Genomic DNA, 17,724 nt, shown 5'->3' on the forward strand with positions numbered 1-17,724 from the left:
TGCATGACAAATTGTCTTATTATGGGAAATATATGTCAAGTTATTTCAAAATCCCTTCATGGATGGCAGAGTTATGGACCGTACACGAAGTGTGACTGACAGAATGACGGATGGACAGAAGGACGCAGCCTATTTCTATGTCCCCACTTTCTTCTCCGAAAAAGGCGGGGGACAAAAAGTTAATATAATGAAAACAAAGACATAAACAAGTATGAAAGGCCACAATAATTTAGATCTTTCCCCACTTATGATGATTAATTAGGTACAAAAAATGGCCGAGAAAGGGGCATAACTTTGTGAAAAAACAAAACAGAGCTATGAAACCTGTGCATTGTATGTCATATCATCACTGTGAACAAGTGTAAGAAGTTTCAATCCATTCCCATTTGCGTATACTGACACACCAGCTTCCATACAAAACTTAACCAAAAACTGCTAGGACATAAAAAAGGCATAACTTTGTAAATACGCAAAAAAATAGAGTTAACAAGGCAGTCTGAAAGACAGCTAAATCCCCCGCCACTGTTATGGATAGTGAAAGGGTAAACCTTTGACCTTGAGCTGTGACCTTGAGCTTGAACTGACATGGCTGACTCATGAATTCTGCACATCATCTTGATGAGGTGATCATCTGACCAAAGTTTCATGAAAATCCTTCAAGGGGTTTAGGAGATACAGAGCTCAAACCTTTGACCTTGAGTTGACATGGCTGACTCATGAGTTCTTGATGAGGTGATCATTTGACCCAAGTTTGATGAAAACCCTTCAAGGGGTTTAGGAGATACAGAGTGGACACAAAATGGAAAGCTCAAAGCTTTGACCCTAAACTGTGACCTTGACCTTGAGCCTGCATGGCTGACCCATGAGTTCTGCAAATCATCTTGACGAGTTGATCATTTGACCAAGGTTTCATATGAATCCTTCAAGGGGATTAGGAGATACAGAGCGGACACAAAATGGAAGGCTCAAACATTTGACCCAGAGTTGTGACCTTGACCTTGAGCCAACATGGCTGACTCATAAGTTCTGCACATCGTCTTGATGAGGTGATCATTTGACCCAAGTTTCATGAAAATCCTTCAAGGGGTTTAGGAGATACAGAGTGGACACAAAATGGAAGGCTCAAACCTTTGACCCTAAGTTGTGACATTGACCTTGAGCCGGCATGGCTGACTCATGAGTTCTGCGCATCGTCTTGATGAGGTGATTATTTGACCCAAGTTTTATAAAATTCCTTCAAGGGGTTTAGGAGATATAGAGCGGACACGAAATAGAAGGCTAAAACCTTTGACCTTGAGTTGTGACCTTGACCTTGAGCCGACATGACTGACTCATGAGTTCTGCACATCGTCTTGATAAGGTGATCATTTGACCCAAGTTTCATGAAAATCCTTCAAGGGGTTTAGGAGATATGGAGCAGACACAGAAGTATTACGGACGGATGGAAGGACGGAAACCATTCCTATAACCCCTTCCCACCCCACCACTCGTGGCAGGGGATTAATGAACCTGGGTACTGCATTTCAGATCATCACAGTGAACAAGTGTGTGAACTTTAAATCAATTCCCAGTCCTTATTCCTATTAATGGATACTGAGATACCAAATTATATACAAACCATAACCATCTCGATAGCCTAGTGGTAGAGCTTCAGCTTTGAATGCAGGTCATAGGCTCGATGCCCAGCCGCATCATACCAAAGACGTAAAAATTGGTACCAGATATATATGATATCAAATGGTGTTTTCAATGCAAAATAATCACAAACATTGAAAAATACTGATTTGTGTCCCTATTTTGGACAAGTGCACCTATCTGCGATAATTTCTGGGATAACAAGCGAAGTCAGTGAATTTATATCCCCAAACCAAAACAGTTGTTTTTTTTAATGAGGGGACTATAATTTGGAAGATATTTAGTTTCCAGGTACATTTTGTATACACAAGTTATGTACAAAAGGACCATGTAACAGTTTGATGGTTCCTATTTTTGACAAGTAAGTAAGTAACGACTTTATTTAACGAGGCTACACATTGGGTGTCCCCATCTACCATGGCATATGGGCCTCAAAACAAAATCAAGGGGGAAAATTCTGCTCTAAAGTGATCTGTATTTGTATCAAGTTTTATGAAGATCCATCAATAGGTTAATTTATTTAGTGTGAATTTATGAATTTTAAAACAATTAAAGGGCAATAACACTGTAATTACTGAAGAGATCCTGATGAAAGATACCAATGCACCACCATCTTATAGTAATCTATATTTGTGTTGAATTTCATCAAGATCCATCAATGGACTACTTTCTTATGTGGGAATTTACGGACTGTAAAACTAGATGTGTGTCCATAGGACACAGGTGCCCCCACTCCTGCCACTGTAACATGGTTTAATGACTCAGGTTAAACAATTTTTAAGATGTTTGCAACACAAACTTTTAAGAACCTTATGTGTATTTTTCACTTAGTTGGCCATAACTCTGGCCTAGCTGAGTAAAATCCTAAAGAGAACACTTCATAGGCTATAAAACAATCCTCTAATGTTTTATGATTCTAGGTCAAGAACATTTTAACATACATGTTTCACAAACATTTTTTTTTTTTGAGTAAGTCTGGACAAGAAGTCTGGTCTTGTGAAGTGAAATAATGACTGTAGGTAAAATATTTTCGGAGCTATGCACGACAAAACATTAAAATGACAATTTTTTCCTAGGTCAGGGGCCATAACTCCTACAATACTGAATGAATCCGGACGCAAAACCCCAGGTGCACAACTGCACATGCTGACCAACATTCCTGTAAACTTTGGTGACTCTAGGTCAAACACTTTTGGAGCTACGCGCGACACAACATTAAAATGACCAATTTTTACCTAAGTCAGGGGCCATTACTCCTACACAACTGAATGAATCCAGAGGCGAAACCCAGGTGCACAACTACACATGCTGACCAACATTCCTGTAAAGTTTTGTGACTCTACTTCAAATACTTTTGGAGCTAAGTGTGACACAACATTAAAATGACCAATTTTTACAGTCAGGGGCCGTAACTCCTACAAGACTGAATGAATCCGGACGCAAAACCCCAGGTGCACAACTACACATGCTGACCAACATTCCTGTAAAGTTTTGCGACTCTACGTCAAATACTTTTGGAGCTAGCCACCACTCGGGGGGGGGGGGGGGCACAAAAATTCAACCACAATAACTCGTTAATAAAGTGATCATGACGAAACTCATGTGCATCACCATCCTTAGATAGAGATCTATATATGTGTAAAGTATAAAGATCTATCAAAAGGTTACTTAGATACAGTCAAAAATCCCTATTTATTCTAAAAATTCTGCTATTACTGGGTCAAGGGGGATAATACTATGTGTGAGCAAAGGTCATTAAATTTTGCTTATCAAAAATTATGGGAGGTTTAGTGATTCTAGTTATTATAAATACTTTTTGAATTATAAGCATTTTCAATTTCGGATGGCTGGATGGACACATGAACAGCCTGATGGACAATGCCAAAATCATATCCATCCCCCTTCGGCAAAGACTAAAAGTGCCAATTTTTGTCTCTGGAATGCCAGGAAAAGTACAAAATACACTCATCTGGCTCTTATTCAATACGGAATTAATTAATTTTCAGAATCCAAGTAAAAAGCAAGCAAATTCAGTGAATTTATATTAAAACTGAATACCGGTATATCGTTTTGTGAATGAGAGGAATATATTTTGAAAGATATTCAATTTCTAGATATACACAAGTTATATACAATAAGACTGTGCTATGGTTTGTTTGTTCACTGACTGATTTAAAAGTTGCATGTGCACAACTGCCCTACAGTGATCTATTATTTGTATTAAATTTCATCAAAATCCTTTTAAAAGTTGCATGCTATTCAAGTAGTAAAATCAATATAGAAGATTCAGGCCTGGTTCATCCATAACAAATGAACCTGTTTGTACTCAATGAGGTAGTTTTTCATCGAAAACCAATTTATCTACCAACAGACAGACCAGTGCAGTCCTGCCAACCAACATGAGTAAAAAAATAAACCCCTGTTCTTCAAAAGGGGCACAACTGAAGTGGTCATAACAAGTGCAAAAGCATATTGCTTACAAAATTTTAAGCAGAAACAAGTTGGTACTATTTGTGAAAGGCCTGTAAACATGTATTAATCACCATGTGGAAAGGGTAATGCTGACTCACACAATAGACTGGGCTGTTGCTCCAGCTATACTCCCACACAGAAGTTTGGCAGGTAAAATAAGCACCAGTCCACCTGTATTTTTTGGACATGGACTTCCAAAAATATCAGGAAAGTTATCCAGGAGGAATGTTTTTGTAGTTTCAAACGTGTAGAATGACATTCCTGCAAATATATACAAACGTTAGAATATGAACAAATACTTATAACAAAACATAATTTCGCATGAAAGTCTAAGACATTACAAACTCACTAATTACAATTTTACTTGTTTTCTGACATTGTTTTTCAATGACACTGATGTTATGTAATGGCAGTCAGTGTTCCTGCCTTCTCACCAAGCAACAAATAACTTCCACACATGACTAGAGGTAATAACTTCCACACATGACTAGAGGTAATAATTTTTGCACATGACTAGAGGTAATAACTTCCACAGATGACTAGAGGTAATAATTTTTGCACATGACTAGAGGTAATAACTTTCACACACGACTAGAGGTAATCATTTTTGCACATGACTAGAGGTAATAACTTTAACACATGACTAGAGGTAATAACTTCCACACATGACTAGAGGAAATAATTTTTGCACATAACTAGAGTTAATAACTTCCACACATGACTACAGGTAATTATTTTTGCACATGACTAGAGGTAATACATTTTGCACATGACTAGAGGTAATAACTTCCACACATGACTAGAGATAATAACTTCTGCACATGACTAGAGGTAATAAGTTCCGCACATGGCTTGAGGCAATAATTTCCACACATGACTAGAGGTAATAATTTCCACACATGACTAGAGGTAATAATTTCCACACATGACTAGAAGTAATAATTTCCACATAGTACTACAGATAATAATTTCTGACCTCCGTAAGGGACCATTCCCAGCAGTGTAGGAACAATGCCTCGAAACAATGCCCACTTTCCCTCCTGTTGTGATATAGTTCTAACTGTGTCAAACACTCCATAGTAAATTTGTTCTCCTTTCAACTGAAATGCTATCCTGGCCCTCATCACATCAAGAGGATATGTTGCTAACACGGCAGTCATACCTATAAAATACATATTTAAGAATTAAATAATGTACAGTTATATTTGTAATCATACATGATGACGCTAAGTAGCTCACTTGACTTTGACTATTTGACCCTGAATATATGTGTGACACACTGTATCATGAATGGTAACAACTATGTTCAATATGAAACAAGAGGGCCATGATGGCCCTATATCGCTCACCTGAGTACAATTGCTCTTAATGATAAGATCAAGTTTTGACATAGATCACATGGGCATACACATTAAATATCATCAAGATAAAATATTTCTTGTAACTGTCCCTTTTTACCTATGGGTTACATACTAGTCAGGGCCCATCTCCATATCAAGTTTGAGGGTCCTAGCCTCAAATGCTGCATTTTTGTACTAGCTTGACTATTTCTTACCCTGGAAGACTTAAATAACATTTGAAACCAATCTCATTAGATGCTGCTTAGGTATATTCATTTACATAAAATAACGGGAGGTTATTTGTCATAAATTCAGTCAAAAGTTATCTACCCTGATTGTCCAAGTCCATCTGATGGCATAAATGACATTTCAAATCAGTATCTTCATTGATTACTGAGATACACCCATTTTAATATGGAACAAAGGGAGATAATCTGACATAAAATCAGTCTATATTATCTACAATGATTGTCTCAGTCCAACTAATGACAATAATGAAATTTCAAATGAGTCCTATAAATACTTACTGAGATAAATCCATTTTTATAAAAATTAGGGGAGGTAATCATGCATTGGTATATGCATGTAGAAGATACAGAGTACAAGCTTTTACAACAATATATAAGAAAAGTATTCATACTGATAAACATTCATTCAAGAGTTATCTAACATGACTATTTCTTACCATGGAAGACATATATAACCTTTCAAACCAATCTCATTAGAAGCTGCTAGGTATATTCATTTATATAAAAAAATAAAGGGAGGTAATTTGTCATAAATTCAGTCAATATGTATCTTCAGTGATTGTCCAAGTCCATCTGATGGCATAAATGAAATTTCAGATCAGTATCTTCATTAGTTATGCAGATATACCCATTTTAATTTGAAATAAAGGGAGGTAATTTGACATTAAATCAGTCCATAGTTATCTATTCTGATTGTCTGAGTTCAACTAATGACAATAATGAAATTTCAAATGAGTCCTATAAGTACTTACTGATATAAATCCATTTTGATGAAAATCAGGGGAGGTAATCAAATATAAAATAACTCCGGATCTGACAGATTCATCATGGAATCCAAGATTTATCATTGTTGAAGATATTTTGCAAGTCTGTATCGAATCGAACCATAAATGAAGTCTCTATATGGCTGCAAAAGCCAAAATAGCAAATTTTGGCCCTTTAAGGGACCATAACTCTGGAACCCATTATGGGATCTGGCCAGTTTTCGAAAGGAACTGAGATATTATGCCAATACAAGTTGTGTGCAAGTTTAATTAAAGTTGATTGCAAAATGTTGTATCTATCGTGTTCACAAGTTAAAAATAGCAAATTTTGGCTTTTTAAGGGGCCATAACTCTGGAACCCATGATGGGATCAGGCCAGTTTTCGAAAGGAACCAAGATATTATGCCAATACAAGTTGTGGCAAGTTTGATTAAAGTTGATTGCAAAATGTGGTCTCTATCGTGTTCACAAGCCAAAAATAGCAAATTTTGGCTCTTTAAGGGGCCATAACTCTGAAACCAATGATAGGAACTAGCCAGATTTCGAAAGGAACCGAGATATTATGCCAATCCAAGTTGTGTACAAGTTTTTATTAAAGCTGATTGCAAAATGTGGTCTCTATCGTGTTCACAGGCCAAAAATGGCAAATTTTGGCCCTTTAAGGGGCCATAACTGCAACCCATGATGGGATCTGGCCAGTTTTCGAAAGGAACCGAGATCACAAAAGCTCACCCTGTCACTATGTGACAGGTGAGCTAAAAATAAGAGATGCTGAAATGCACAAAGATATGACCAAGATGAGAGCTGTCACTATTAGTGACAAATGCCCCCCAGTATTTATGCAAAGTTATTTTAAAATCCCTTCATCGATGGCAGAGTTATAGACCAGACAAGAAACTGACCATGTTAACCTTTAACCTCTAAGTGTGACTTGACCTTGCAGCTAGGATACTGGATATTGCGCATGACATGTTGAATTTTGGGGAACATTTATGCTAAGTAATTCCAAAATCCCTTGATGAATGGCAGAGTTATGAACTGGACACGAAACAGACCCTGTTAACCTTTGACTTCTAAGTGTGACCTTGACCTTGGAGCTAGGGGTCTGGGTCTTGCACATGACATGTTGTCTCAATATGGTAAACATTTATGCCAAGTTATTTCAAAATCCCTTCATGGATGGCAAAGTCATGGACTGGACACGAAACAGACCATGTTAACCTTTGACCTCTAAGTGTGACCTTGACCTTAGAGCTAGGGGTATGGATCTTGCATAATTATGACATGTCTTCTCATTATGGTGAATATTTATGCAAAGTTATTTCAAAATCCCTTCATGGATGGCAGAGTTATGGACCGGACACAAAACAGACCCTGTTACCTTGAGGAGCTAGGGGTCTGGGTCTTGCGCATGACACATCATCTCATTATGGTGAACACTTATGCCAAGTTATTTCAAAATCCCTTTACGGATGGCAGAGTTACAGCCCGGACAAAAATTTACACAAATGGACGCACAGAGAGTGTGATTTTAATATGCCCACCTTCTGGGGCATAACAAGAAATCAGAATTAACATCAGATCTGTGATCTTGACCTTGGAAGATCTGACCTTAAAAATGTGTCAGAACTAGTTTTGTGTCCATAGGACACTGAAGCCCCCAACTTCCTGTCACTGAATGGTGATATTTTACTTGCTGACAACACAAGACTCTGTAAACTTTTATATCACCTTGGGTTGGGAATATGAGTCACAAGCAGGGCATGGTGGGGTTTGGGGTATGGATACTACAAAATATCATCAAGAAACACAAGATAAACTAGAGCTGCTTTTGGGAAAAGCACATGTCTCCCACATCTGCCTAATTATCTAAATAGTAAGCCATTCTTTATATACTGTTTACTCACTACAAATATACCTTTGAAGAGTAAAAAGGCTGATTTTGGGTAATTCAAGGACCATAATTCTGAAGTGCCAAAAACATTTGGTTCAAGTTTGGTGAAGATCGGATGAGAACTGTTTGACTTGGAGCGTGGACAAGAGTAAAAAGGCCGATTTTCAGTAAATCAAGGGCCATACTTCCGAAGTGCCTGGGCCAATTTGGCTAGTTATTGAACCTGGCCCAGGACTTATGGTCAAACACATTTTGTTCAAGGTTGGTGAAGATCGGATGAGAACTGTTCGACTTAGAACACGGACAGGAGTAAAAAGGCCAATTTTCGGAAATTCAAGGGCCATAATTCCAAAGTGCCTGGGCCGATTTGGCTAATTATCGAACTTGGCTGAGGACTTATGGTCAAACACATTTTGTTCAAGTTTAGTGAAGATCGAATAAGAAATGTTCGACTTAGAGCGCGCACAAGAGTAAAAAGGCTGATTTTCAGTAATTCAAGGGCCATAATTCCAAAATGCCCTGGCTGATTTGGCTAGATATCTAATTTGGCTGATGACTTTTTGTCAAACACATTTTGTTCAAGTTTGGTGAAGATTGGATGAGAAATGTTCGACTTTAGAGTGCGGACAAGATTTGTGACTGACACACAGACTGGAATAAATTCATGTCTCCCACACCACTGTGTGGTGGGAGACATAACAAGAGCACTGCCTGCAGGTGCCAATGATCTTCTGCAAGTGCTTTTTGTAAGGCAATATGTGAGAAAAAAGTTTTGGTTCTTGGCCTTCTGTTCATAACAAAAAAATGTATAGTTTCAAAGCTATAAATAGTATTCAAAAACAAGGCCACGGCCAGAAACTTTCTCGCCCAAGGGTGACTGGACTCATGCTAGGGGCACTTATACTCACATTTTATTTTTAACACTATTGCAACAAGAGCATGGCCTTGCGGGTGCAGACGCTCATCTGATTTTTTTGTCTCTGTATAACAGAAATATTGTCCTACCCATGATTTTGTAAGTCCAAAAGGGGACATAAGTCTTGCAAAAATCAATGTAGAGTTATGGTACTTGCTGTGCAGAGTCAGCTTTCAATGACAAACTGCTCCAAGTTTCAAAGCAATAGCTTTGACTGTTAAGAAGAAAAGTTGACCTAAACATAAAACTTAACCAAGAAATCTGATATTTTCTAAGTCCAAAAGGGGCCATAATTCTTGCAAAAAGCAGGATGGAGTTACGTTTCTTGCTGTACAGAGTCAGCTTTTGATGGTGAACAAGTGTTGCAAGTTTTAAAGCAATAGCTTTGATAGTTTAGGAGAAAAGCTGACCTAAACACAAAACTTAACCAAGAAATCTGATATTTTCTAAGTCCAAAAGGGGCCATAATTCTTACAAAAAGCAGGATGGAGTTATGTTTCTTGCTGTACAAAGTCAGCTTTTGATGGTGAACAAGTGTTGCAAGTTTTTGAACAATCCTAGAATCTTTCAAAGCAAAATATTGTACGGTTTTTCAGAAACTGTCATTTTTGCGAATATTCAAAGTCGTCGAAAAACTAAAAACAAGAGCTCCACCAAGCGCGGCAATATACGCCCGAAGGGTTATATCAGAGGAGGATGGGAGCAAAATTTAAAGAACTTAACTGTTGAAGCCCAAAAGACAGGAAGAACAAAGGGCAGAAATTAAAAAAAAATTCTAAGTCGACAGAAAAAAAATATAAGACCACAAAAAAAATCCTTACAAGGTATAGATATGTCAAAATTCACCTAAAAATTGGACGTACCATCCATGTTGTACCACAGAAAAGTAGTCTAGGTTTTTCCCTATGACCAATAATAAAAAAGTTACAAAATAAGCTATATATAGTAACATAAAAGGGAAGTAATTCAATAAAAAAATTATTGTAAGTGAAGAAAAAAGGGATCTGCCAAATAAAAACAAGAGCACCGCAATGCAGTGCAATATACACACGAAAAAAAGTCATATGACCTTTGACCCCTAAGTTTGACCTTGACCTTGAGGCGAGCCATCCGAAACATGCGCTCTGCATGTCGTCTCAATGTGGTGAACATTTGTGCCAAGTTTCTTTAAAATCCTTCAAGCGTTTCAAGTGTAACAGAGCGGACACGAAACAAAGTCATATGACATTTGACCCCTAAGTGTGACCATGACCTTGAAGCAAGCCATCCAAAACATGCGCTCTGCACGTCGTCTTGATGTGGTGAACATTTAAGTCAAGTGTCTTTGAAATCCTTCAAGGGGTTCAAGAGTTATAGAGCGGACACGAAATTGCTAACGGACGGACAGACAGATGAACACCAGCGTCATAACATAATACGTCCCTTCGGGCGTATAAAAATGCTAATCTCTTCACGGTCAAGGTCACTAGGGGGCCAGGACTCACCATGGGGTGTAAAGTGATTTTTTTAAATCATGCTACAAGGTTTCAAAGCAATATATGTAACGGTTTTTGAGACATTGTAATTTTTGTGAATTTTCAAAGGTGTAAAAAAAATCTAAAAATATGCTATTTCTTCAAGACAAGGTCACTAATGGACCAGGGCTCACCATGGCGGATGTAAAATTAGTTTTAAATAATCCTACAAAGTTAAAAAGAAATCTATGTAACAGAGTTTGAGTTATTCCCAATTGTTGATGCCGTTGCCACAGCCACCGCCGGAATGTGGATTGCTTAGTCTCGCTTTCACTTAAAGTGAGCGAGACAAAAAGGAAGCTAAACAAAAATAACCAAGAAATTCTTATTCTCTAAGTACATAAAGGTTAAAACTCTGACCAAATGCATATGTGAGTTATGATTCTTGGCCTACCTACTCAATTATGATAATCAAGTTTGCAAAGTGTCAAAGCTATTGCTCATATTGTTCTATTTAAATAATCCTAAGTCCTAAGGAATTTAACTAGAACGTACAAAAAGGGAGAAAATTCTAACAAAATCCAAGAGAGTTATGGTTCTTGGCCAATGTACTCATCTAAAAATGATAAAGAATTCTGCAAAATTGCAAAGCTATAACTCTTGTAGTATTCAAGAAAAGTGGACCTAAACAAAATTTTCTAAGTATAAGAAGGCCATAATTTTGATAAAATACAGGATATAGTTATGATTCTTTGTCAACTTACTCATCTAATGATGATAAACATCTGTGCAAAGTTTCAAAGCTACAGCTCTTATAGTTTTTGATAAAAAGTGGACCTTAACAAAAATCTTACCCAACACTGATGATCAAGTGACAACAACACTTCATAGATTTTTTTTCCAAAATCTGACAAGGTAAACAAGAAATTGTTACCAATGTCCCCTGACTAGGGACATATTTCACAAAACATATTGCATGCCAATACATCTTCTTCAAAGTAAGTGTGTGTGTGGGGGGGTAACATATTAAAAATGTTTATAAGTCATAACTATATATCATATAATTCATGAGAAGGTATGCAGATTGAAAGAAGAGGGCCTTGAAGACCCTGTATTGTTCACCTGACCTAGTTTTTACCCCAGATATATACGGCCTCTATAGTGTTAAGAAGGGCTGCCAGTGATCCAGTAACTCATGTGAGATTTTATTGAGTTAATATTCTAACCAAGGTTCAGTAAGATTAGGCTAAAATTGTGACCTCTGGTGTGTTAACAGTTAAACTGTTGACGACAGATTACGCACAACACCTCACAACAGATAACAGACACAGGGTGATCACAATAGCTCACCTTGAGCACTGTGTTCATTTCCTTCACCTTCCGTCGTCTTACTTGTAAACAGACATCTTTTTCATTGCATTTACCTTTCCTTTAGATAGAAGCCAACCAATTTATTTTTTACCAACTAAAACATAATTCACAACCAATTTGTTAACATTAACGCAAAGTGTTTGATACTGTCTGAAAAAAAAGTAACTTTCTATTTAATAAGAACAGCATCTATATGTGACAGACTTTGGTGCTGTGCAATAAGTTGCGTAGCAACAACTGCCGGAAATGACCTTAATTGAGTAACACTTTTCAATCAATGGCATTTATGGCCTTTTATGAAAAAAAATCACAACTATAATTATGTCTATCAAAGAGTACCTGCCAAGGATCCTGAGCACAAGTGTACCAAATGATGATGGTCATGGTGAGTCAGTGTCTGCAAGATCTGAAATATAAATAACTTAGTCTAAAAAGTCTGCCTGCCACAACTTTAAACCCCGTTTTACACCTGTATAAACTTAGGACGGCCAGCACATATTTATGCAATCTCGCCAGGCATATATATGTTTTTGACAACACAGAAAATGACGTCACTCGACCTTCAGCTATTCCAGGAAGTAAACAAAATGAAAGTAGAAATGCTAAACTTGAAAATGAAAGCCGTATTTTGATTCGTAGATAGTCAGGGGTCACACGCAGCAGCAGGGGTCACCCCGGTTAAATGTATGCGCGTGGACTTCTTTTTTTTTTTCTTTTTGCTATTGGGGAGTCAATTTTCAGCACTTTCTAAGGAATTGAAATTACCTGGGCTTTAGTAAGGCATGTCAGCTTTTCCTCTACGAAAAGATATTTGAGCTCGGGGTAAACACAAATCCCACAGGGGTCCATAACAGAGCAAGGGTACATTGATAACTTTGGAACTTCATCAAATAGCTCAAAAGGTCGTTTTTGATGTTGTCTGAGAGTGTCAGTATATGCCTCGGATGTATGATATAACCGTATAATTTGAAAGCTGCAGACCAAGACATTTCAGAAATATTTTCAAAACAAATTTCGTGTAAAAAATGTTGTTTCTACCGAAGCGTGAAAGGACCCGGTGACCTAGTTTTTGACCCGACATGACCCAGATTCGAACTTGACCTAAAGATCATCAAGTTTAACATTCTGACTAAGTTTCATGAAGATACATCATAAATGTTGCCTCTAGAATGTTAACAAGCTTTTCCTTTGATTTGACCTAGTGACCTAGTTTTTGACCCCATCTGACCCAGATTTGAACTTGACCTATAGATCATCAAGATTAACATTCTGACCAAGTTTCATTCAGATATGGTCATAAATGTGGCCTCTAAAGTGTTAACTAGCTTTTCCTTTGATTTGACCCGGTGACCTAGTTTTTGACCCAACATGAACCAGATTCGAACTTGACCTAAAGATCATCAAGTTTAACATTCTGACTAAGTTTCATGAAGATACAGTCATAAATGTAGCCTCTAGAGTGTTAATAAGCTTTTCCTTTGATTTGACCTAGTGACCTAGTTTCTGACCCCATCTGACCCAGATTTGAACTTGACCTGTCATAAATGTGGCCTCTACAGTGTTAACAAGCTTTTCATTTGATTTGACCTGGTGACCTAGTTTTTGACCCCAGATGACCCAATATCGAGCTTGTCCAAGACTTTATTGAGGATAACACTCTGACCAAGTTTCATTAAGATCGGGCCAAAATTGTGACCTCTAGACTGTTAACAAGCTTTTCCTTTGATTTGACCTGGTGACATATTTTGTGACCCCAGAACATCAAATTCGTCAAAGATTTTATTGAGGGTAACATTCTGACCAAGTTTCATTAAGATTGGGCCAAAAATGTGACCTCTAGAGTGTTAATAAGCTTTTCCTTTGATTTGACCTGGTGACCTAGTTTTTGACCCCAGATGACCCAATATCGAACTCATCCAAGATTTTATTAAGGGTAACATTCTGACCAAGTTTCATTAAGATTGGGCCAAAAATGTGACCTCTAGAGTGTTAACAGTCAAACTGTTGACAACGGACAGACGACGAACGGACGACGACGGACACAGGGCGATCACAAAAGCTCACCGTTGAGCACTTTGTGCTCAGGTGAGCTAAAAACAAGAGCTGTCTCCATAGGATGACACATGCCCCCGATGGCACTTTGAATGAATAGTTATGTGCGATGTTAGAGTTTAGGACCTTTGACCTACGGAACTGGGACTTACGCGCAACACATCGTCTTACTGTGTCACACATTCATGCGTAGTTATTTTAAATTCCATGCATGAATGACAAAGAAATGGACCGGACACGCCCATCAATGCACTATCATGAAAAATGACCTTTAACGTCTAAGTGTGCCCTTGACCTTTGAGCTACAGACCTGGGTCTTGCACGCGACACGTCGTCTTACTGTGGTACACATTCATGCCAAGTTATTTGAAAATCCATCCATCGATGACAAAGATATGGACCGGACACGCCCATCAATGCACTATCCTTTAAAGTCTAAGTGTGACCTTGACCTTTGAGCTACGGACCTGGGTCTTGCGCGCGACACGTCGTCTTACTGTGGTACACATTCATGCCAAGTTATTTGAAAATCCATCCATCGATGACAAAGATATGGACCGGACACGCCCATCAATGCACTATCCTTTAATGTCCAAGTGTGACCTTGACCTTTGAGCTACTGACCTGGGTCTTGCGCGCGACACGTCGTCTTACTGTGGTACACATTCATGCCAAGTTATTTGAAAATCCATCCATCGATGACAAAGATATGGACCGGACACGCCCATCAATGCACTATCCTTTAATGTCTAAGTGTGACCTTGACCTTTGAGCTACGGACCTGGGTCTTGCGTGCGACACGTCGTCTTACTGTGGTACACATTCATGCCAAGTTATTTGAAAATCCATCTATCGATGACAAAGATATGGACCGGACACGAAAATTGCGGACAGACTGACAGACTGACAGACGGTTCAAAAACTATATGCCTCCCTTCGGGGGCATAAAAAATGGTGGTGAACATTAATTCTGTGCCAAGTTACATCAAAATCCCTCCATGCATGAAGAAGAAATATTCGGGACAAAGTCATTCTTGAACTTGACCTTTGACCTCTAAGTGTGACCTTGACCTTAGATATAGGGACCTTGTTCTTGCGCATAACAATCTGTCTCATGATAGTGAACATTTAGGCCAAGTTCATCAAAATCCCTCCATGCATGAAGAAGAAATGTTCCGGACAAAGTCATTCTTGTATCTGACCTTTGGCCTCTATGTGTAACCTTGACCTTACACCTAGGGACCAGGTTCTTGTGCAAGGCACTCCGTCTCATGGTGGTGAACATTTGTGCCAAGTAATATTAAAATCCCTTTAAGGATTGTTGAGTTACAGACTAGACAGGAAAAAAGCCCTTTTGGCCTTTGACTTCCAAGTGTGACCTTGACCTTGCAGCTAAGGGCCCGGGTTTTGCGCATGACACAGTGCCTCATCCAGGGGAATATTTGTGCCAAGTAATATTAAAATCCTTTTTGTATGACAAAGTTATAGACCGGACAGGAAAAATGTCCCATTGACCTTTGATCTCCAAGTGTGACCTTGACCTTTAAGCTAGGGTTCTGGGTGTTGCGCATGACATGTCATCTCATCATGGGGAACATTTATGCCATGTAATATAAAAATCCTTTCATGGATGACAGAGTTATGGACCGGACAGGAAAAAAAAACCTATTGACCTTTGACCTCCAATTGTGACCTTGACCTCTGAGCTAGGGGTCTGGGTTATGTGCAAAACAAGTTGTCTCATCATGGAGAAACATTTGTGACAAGTAACATTAAAATCCCTTCATGGATGGCAGAGTTATGGACCAGACAAGAAAAAAGCCCTGTTGACCTTTGACCTCCAATTGTGACCTTGGCCTTTGAGCCAGGGGTCCGGGGTTTGGGCACGACACATCGTCTCATCATGGGGAACATTTGTGCTAAGTGATATTAAAATCCCTTAATGAATGACAGAGTTATGGACAGGACACGAAACAGATCCTGTTCATGCCATGTTAACATCTGACTGACAAGTGTGACCTTGACCATTGAGCCAGGGGTCTGAAAGTTGTGCACGACACATCGCCTTATTATGAGGTACATTTGTGCCAAGTAATATTAAAATCCCTTCATGGATGGCAAAGTTATGGACCCGACAGGAAAAAAGCCATGTTGACCTTTGACCTCCAATTGTGACCTTGATCTTTAAACTAGGGGTCCGGCTTTTGCGCATGACACATCGTCTCATCATGGGGAACATTTGTACCAAGTAATATTAAAATCCCTTCATGGATGTCAGAGTTATGGACTGGACACGAAATTGCGGACAGACGGACGTACGGAATGACGGACGGAAAAGCGCATTAGGGGACTAATAAATGTAAACAATATGCAAGTTTTTCACCAGCATGACATATCTACTGCTGTGACCCCAAGAATATCAAGGTAAACACCTTTGAACTGTACATAGCATACCTATCTGATTAAAATCATCTCCTATTAACGCAACCCATAGGTCCTGAGGGCAACCGATATAGGGCCATATTCAGATGACCTTTCCGCTAGCAAATCAGAGCCATTCTTTCAACATTTTGAGTTAAAAAAATCTATATTTAGCTGGGATTCCAATTTTGGATATGTGATCATCATTGGTTTATAACTCTAATGATGACATCATGACTATGCCCTCATGTTTTTTTTATAATAATAAAGCAAAAAGAAGATAGATATGGCGAAATCCACACCTAGTTTGCTTTTTCTAACACTGAAATAACATCTTCAGGTCATCTCCCTTAACTGACACCATTTTGGAGGGTAAGCCAAACATTTGTTGAAACAAGTCATCTGATTAGTACAAATCAAACAGCTTGTTGGAAATAAAAATAGCAAAACTGGGAGTCTGATTATACAGGGGCTACCATCAGATCTTACATTTAGGAATATCGAGTATATCAAATATACCATATAGTACCATACATACCCCTCTATATTGTTCATATGACATAAACTGTATCGCAGCATAGGGAAACACTCTCACCATCTGAACATAGTTGCCTTTATAGAGACCCCAAAACCCCTCCTTGTTATACACTCCTGTCAAAGATGTATAAACTCCTGAAATATTACATAAGCAATATATGTGTAACTGATATGTTGAAAGTAAAAAAACAAACAAGTAATGAATTACTTCTATGCAATATAAAGACTTACAATAGCAGACTATTTATCTCAACTGTAACATAACCTAATTACTGATATCTAAGCACAAAGGGTCATAACTTTTTTTTTCTTCTGAAACAATTTGACCAAAACTTATAAGGTTGCATTTCCCTATAGTGATAAACATTTCTGCCATATTTTATTTTAATACTACAAACCATGTCCTAAATATAGCTCCAGGACAGGTGGACAGATAGGGGGACAACATCAAAGCTTATGATATTCTCCAGTGGGATATTAATAAGATTTATCAATGAGCAAACCTGTATTTTTATAGAACTTGTTGTGTCCCTGCATCAGAATTTTCACTCTGTCTAGAGGAGCTACGACAGTCTTCGCACAACATCCTGCTATTCCTGAAACACAACCTTAATAAACAA

General features: G+C 38.3%; 1 protein-coding gene across 2 annotated transcripts in view; it reads right to left on the reverse strand.

The window, feature by feature from the left end:
• LOC123563998 (solute carrier family 25 member 16-like) overlaps window positions 1-17,724 on the reverse strand; it is a 53,565-nt gene that overhangs the window by 20,573 nt on the left and 15,268 nt on the right. For both annotated transcript variants that reach the window (XR_008369826.1, XM_053536652.1), the window contains exons 3-7: window positions 17,608-17,700; window positions 17,106-17,239; window positions 12,434-12,500; window positions 5,084-5,269; window positions 4,206-4,368 (exon numbers count right to left, since the gene is read on the reverse strand). Coding sequence is in view for 1 of the 2 variants with exons in the window: in XM_053536652.1 (XP_053392627.1) it covers window positions 4,206-4,368; window positions 5,084-5,269; window positions 12,434-12,500; window positions 17,106-17,239; window positions 17,608-17,700 (643 nt within the window). In the remaining variant the exon portion in view is untranslated. The remainder of the gene's footprint in view (window positions 1-4,205; window positions 4,369-5,083; window positions 5,270-12,433; window positions 12,501-17,105; window positions 17,240-17,607; window positions 17,701-17,724) is intronic.

This window comes from Mercenaria mercenaria, chromosome 2 (genome assembly GCF_021730395.1).
Source record: "Mercenaria mercenaria strain notata chromosome 2, MADL_Memer_1, whole genome shotgun sequence".
Classification (NCBI taxonomy): domain Eukaryota; kingdom Metazoa; phylum Mollusca; class Bivalvia; order Venerida; family Veneridae; genus Mercenaria; species Mercenaria mercenaria.